At 39.1% G+C, this 5,717-nt stretch overlaps 1 protein-coding gene across 2 annotated transcripts; it reads right to left on the bottom strand.

Annotated features, from left to right (window-relative positions):
• Positions 1–678: 678 nt before the first annotated feature.
• LOC113349932 (pre-mRNA-splicing factor SLU7-A-like) lies at positions 679–5,472 on the bottom strand. 2 transcript variants are annotated; one of them, XM_026593980.1, is made up of 11 exons: positions 5,352–5,472; positions 4,952–5,006; positions 4,260–4,423; positions 4,054–4,166; positions 3,222–3,641; positions 2,918–3,053; positions 2,494–2,793; positions 1,807–2,023; positions 1,614–1,717; positions 1,172–1,240; positions 679–1,048 (listed from the first exon to the last, which is right to left on the bottom strand). In XM_026593980.1, exons 2-11 carry the CDS (start codon positions 4,965–4,967, stop codon positions 971–973), a joined length of 1,617 nt encoding a protein of 538 aa, XP_026449765.1. In that variant the 5' UTR covers positions 4,968–5,006; positions 5,352–5,472; the 3' UTR covers positions 679–970. The 2 variants fall into 2 exon arrangements, with proteins under 2 accessions (XP_026449765.1, XP_026449766.1); XM_026593981.1 differs by having other exon boundaries at positions 5,388–5,405.
• Between the last annotated feature and the right edge of the window lie 245 nt (positions 5,473–5,717).

Raw genomic sequence — 5,717 nt, 5'->3', positions numbered from 1 at the left:
GACAAACTATACCAAACAGAAGATCTCCACTCATGTATCACCATTGCCTCCATTGGGTGGAGCAGATGCTCTAACTATCTCTTCCAAAGAGAAGAAACATGTATCTTTTGCTGTATCACCACTACATCACCGTGGAGTAGACGAAAGAGCAGAGGAATTCATTGCCAAGTTCAAGCAAGAGATGAGACTCCAGAGGTAGAATCCGGAGGTGCTTAATTTTAAGATCACGTATCGTTGATTATACTTAGGTACCTTTCCTTGTGCGTATATTTTCAGTGACATATCATTTAGGGATCTGAAAATGGATTAGTGATTCTTTATGTACTAGTTCTTGTTATATAAAAGATCTGGATTTGATTGACGTGTGACGTGATTAAAAAGGAAATCAACTTACTCATGGTCGATCAAATTTCGCTAGAGTTTGTTTGAAATTCCTAGCAGTTCATATCTAGTACATAACTTCATGTTTGCTTCCGATCAGTTTCTAGTTTAATTAGTCTGGAACTAACGAAACAGTTAATACTGTCCTCTTAGCTAACCCTCCAATATCACTCACTCATCACAAAGAACTTACACGAAGCTGTTTTTCATCCATGGAACTAGCTTAGGAGCAGCATTAGAATTCTGGTCAAAGTTCAATGACTTAACCACCAGTCCAAAACAAACTAACAAGAAGTATGAACTACCGATTTTGGTATTTAAAATCTACATATGTCGATGGTAATCAACCAATTATAAAACAAAGATACCATTATCAAAAGATTGTTGGAACTTTCATGATGGTTTGCCTAAATAAAAAACGCCTTAACCTTGTCAGTTGTGATCCAAGCCACCAGAAAACAAACATATATATACAAACACAGAATAATTTCACCGGGAACAGTCATTGGTATCAATAGATCACAGAGAACATATTAAACATACTGAGCTGACAAATTAAACAAGTTCCCGCAACCGAAGGAAATGTTCACTAGTTCAGAAAATCCTTCATTGGATCGTCATGATGGGTCCTCTTCATCCTATATGCCTCCATATCCTCAGCAGTGACCTTCGAGAAAATACCAAATACAGTGAGAAACTGAGAAGGAGAACATCAGAGCTAATCATGGTTTTGATAGATAGTTGTTGTAAAGATTGGACATACTAGAAAAAATAAACTAAAAGCACATACCTCATCATTCCATTTAACATTATACTTCCGCTTTCTTTCATCCCGCTCTTCCCTTTTCCTTTCATCCTCCTATTCACAGTTAAAATTAGCATTGTCGGCTATTACAACTTATAAAAATGGCTCAAATGTAAAAACCCAACATGAGTTTCAGGAACTATGACAAAAACATCATTTATTTTAGCACTTGCAAAACCAACCAGTCTTTTCAAACGAAAAAAAAAAAAAAAGAGCAAACACCAGTTGGGCTTCAGAAGTCCAGAACCCACGTTGAATTCAAACATGAACATGTTTGCTCCAACATTTTGGCATTTACATTTCAGTACAAAAACTAAACTACAAGTTTGAAAACCATTGTCCCTTGGTATGGTCCAAGCAGGTTGTCGTCAAACTAAATCAATAATGTCATACAAAAGTCAAGAGAGCAAAAGACGAGGGATATTACCTTCCTGAGGGCTTCGTTCAGCCGTTTTGGATCAAGAACCTGGTCTTCTGGTACATCAGTTCCCCAAGGAGCAAGCTTCTTCTCCTCTGCTGCTACAGGTACTTCTGTATGACACAGTACATGTTACGGCATTGAGAACACCATCACAGAGGGAAGACTGGACTACAAACAATAAAAAGACCCAACTATTCACCTTCAGTAGCCTCCTTGCGAGCAATATTGGCTTTCATATGATCAATTGCCTCTTCAGCCGCCTCAATTCCTGCAATTCCTAAGCAGTAGCTGTTCCTAATCATCTGTTTGCAGCACTTGTAACCCCACTGGTGATCTTTCCACCACGAACCCCAAACTGTTGTATGGTTATTTGGGTAGATGTCTTCTTCATACTTGCTCCTTGGAATGGCCATCTCCTGTGAACATCAAAATATTAGCAATCTCAGAGAGAAAATTTTTTTGCGTACAAAATAATTAGACGTTGGTGTTGAAATTCAAGGGGCGGAGTACAGCTCAAAAACAAACACAAAATAAGATATGTAAATGTCATGATATTCATAGCATTGTAACAAGGTGAATCTGTTTGCCAGCACTAGTGCATACTGGGCACAGATGCTGCAGCACTGAAGGCAAGTTTAGGAGAAATGGATGCATGCAAAGACTAGGTGTCAAAATTCATATACATTCTGCTCTGAATATCCATATCTGCATAACTAGGCTGGCTCACACTCAATCAACTGATCATGAAACCTCACAAACTATAGGGAACAGTACTCTGTCCCTTCTAGCTAGCTTGAAAGTGCCAAATCCAACCAGAGAAGAAAAAAAGCATACGCATGCAACTCCGAGTATCTAATAAAACAGTAGTAATTCCAGACGATCTTACCTGGCCCTTGATGATTCTACCAGCACGGTCATACTCGACCTGACTCTCACTTTGTCCAAGGAGAAGCTCTCTGGGAATGTCCTCATCAGTTGCTGCATTACCGTACTTCTCCATGATGGTATCTTTTGTTTTCGTCTTCAACTTATCCTTGCTAATCATAAAATTTTTATATAGAAATTCAGCTTGGGAAGGAGCAGCCTGCATGTGCATATCTTGCCCCTTCTCGGAAGCCTCCCAAGCATGCATCGTGAGCTGCTTGAACTCTGATGCTTGGCCACTGGTCCTGTACTGGTTATCACCCTGAAAATTCAGCAAAGATGGATATATCAGTATACATGAAGTAATTTAAACTTTTTAAGTCACTTTTGGGCACAAAATGCAAAATGGCACATCTCAAAACTGTGAAGCTTGACAAACAACTCACTCCATAGAACTTCTCATTAGGATCAGTGTCTGGATTAGGATCCTCACGCATAGAACGAGTTTTGGGATCATAGTGAGAGGAATTGACGTCTAGATTCAAAAGGTATTTCGCTGTATCCTCCCGAATACGCAAGTTCCTGAAATTCAATCTCTCAACTGTAACTTCTGGGATAGATGTTAGCTATAGGAAAACAACACCCTAAAACAAATTGAGTACTTTCTGATGCTAACGGAGAGCGAAGAAAAAAGAAAGCACCTACCACCAAAATAACTCTATCTATCAAAACAGGTATTTAACTGCTTACCTGACGGTTCCTGTGCTTCCACCACCAGTGGTTCTCACACGTTTCTCCACCTTAGCAAAATCCATTTGTTTGCTCTCATCAACCTTAGCTTCATCTACTCTCAGATCATCTTCATCCTCATCACTCACCTCGGCCACTGCCGCAGCCTCATCATTTTGGTTATTGCTTTTCTCCTCTAATTTCTTCAGTTGCTGCTCTTTTAGGTGGTTTCTTCTGGCATCATCTCTGGCCTCGTATCTGTCCACGACGCGAGCATATGTTGAGGTATCATATCCGTTCCATCGGTCTCTCTTGCCATCATAATCCAATTCAAATGTCTCAATCTTTTCATCAGGCGCAATGTACATGTTTGTATGTATTGCTCCCTTCTTCCGAGGCCTTTCCATGCACGACTTGGCATCATGTGTCATAGCCCCACAACTGCAGCAAAAGATGAAGGGTTAAATACCAAGAATGACATTTTATTACTGTACACAGTCACTTTAGAAACAATAAGTGACTAAAGCTAGATAGTATACCAAGTCCTAAATGCCAACCAATGTATATACATGAATTATATGCTTTCTTTTTTTCCCATTTTGACAGAACTTGTTCTCGTACATATTGCCAGGGCCCAGGGGAGCAATCCCTTGTATATAATGGTGTGGCTTAGTAAATCTAAAACATACTAGGCAATTACAAGTTTACAACTTCATAGGTTAAAGTGTAACTCATAATGCCCAACTCAATTTACCCATGAACTCAAATGTATAGAGGTTGTATCTCTCAACAGTTTACAAACACCAAAATAGTAACTAGAAAACGAGAGAAAAGTAAATGACTCCACACTCACTTTTGGCAAGCGCCTTTCCTGTACTTGTCGGCCTGAAATATCTTTGCACCCCTTTCATACCATTTATCGGTGTAATTGGGATCTTGTTTCCATTTCCTTTGATGTTTCAGACTCTAATAGCAAAAGAAACAAGATAGATGTTTTAGTCAGAACACATATGTTGCTCATAGAGTTAAAGCAATCATTGAACACGAAATAGAACTTACCGGTCTCTCAGCATTGAGATACCAAGGTGCAGATGACATATACTGCGGAATATGAGGATTGATTTCTTTTCCATCTTCATCAACCTCAGCGGGTGCAAGACCAGCTTTACGAGCTTCTTCTAATTCTAACTGTTTCCGATGATCCTCCCTGGACTTGAAAGCCACTGCAGCCGCAAAATTATAAAGTGAGAACATAGCTAAGCTCAATAAATGTGTACAACAAGCAAAAAACACCTATTCATTTCTTGCAAAGCTGCACAGACCCAACAAATGACACAACCCACGCAGAGGCTTACAGGTCAATACAGGAAAACTTCCATACCTTGGTTGATACATCATACATGGAATTTCAATTTGTGACACCACATAAGGAATAACCATAAATAATGTTAACTAAGAATCCTAACATTTAAACTGGATGAGCATAGAACTGATTTCGAACTAACGCAAACCCCACGGCCTGTTGACAAAAAACGTTAAATTGACAAACCACTAAATGAAGCAAAAGCACTAAGCCAGAAGCCAAAAAAATAAGCCTGTAGACTCTAATGCCGAGTGCATATTGACTATCAATACAGATCATGTGATAATCAATATAGCATAAAAAGAATCTAAGCTCCTCAGAGAATACAAAACAAACTAACATAACCTGATAAATTGATCAAATTGAACAAATGGACAAGCAAACTTACTCGATGCAGTTGCCATATTTGGATGGAAGAAATGAGATACCTTCTACCTCAACACCTGTAACAAACAAGTAGTTATTTCAATGTATACTAATAAAATTGAACACGACAATGATATTTTGCTCCTCGGAAACCCTAAACCGATTCAAAATCCCTAAACACCACAACAAATCCGAAACACCTAGTCCAAACCAGAGATGACCTAACCAAGATGGATACAAATTGTAAAACTGCCCAATTGAAAATCTGGACTTTAGACACCAAAACCGACAGAAAATTCATGCCATAAATCCCCAAAATTTACGATTTGCCCCAATTTTTTAACAACCTGTTTGAAATAGCTCAATGAATATACCCAAAAATCAAATCCTATACCACTCCAACGAAAACCCTAATAAATTACCTTTTGACAGTATACCAGATGTTTTGTGGTTCTTACGCTGGTTTGAAGGCGGTGTAGTGAGATTTTTAAGCCACGGAAGGAGAGAGAGAGAGAGAGTAGGGCGTCCCCGGCTGGCGTAAAAAAAAATTTTTTTTTTTTTTTTTTGAAGGGAAGACGGGCTTAAGGAAGTGATGGAGAAATTTCCCGTTTGGTCCAAAGATCCGACCCGGGAGTAGTGTCTAGTTCAGCGGGATAGAACAATTATCCGCTAGTCCAAAAAGGTTTAAAATCCTAGAAAATTACTAGCCTACCCTCAACATTCATGCGTGGGTTAAAACTGTCTCCTCCCACTTCTTCTTCTTCTGCCTTGAAGAAAAAACCGACTGC

Source organism: Papaver somniferum, chromosome 2 (assembly GCF_003573695.1).
Source record: "Papaver somniferum cultivar HN1 chromosome 2, ASM357369v1, whole genome shotgun sequence".
NCBI lineage: Eukaryota > Viridiplantae > Streptophyta > Magnoliopsida > Ranunculales > Papaveraceae > Papaver > Papaver somniferum.
The sequence above is the reverse complement of the archived record's forward strand: the minus strand, read 5'-3'. Positions and strand labels throughout refer to the sequence as shown.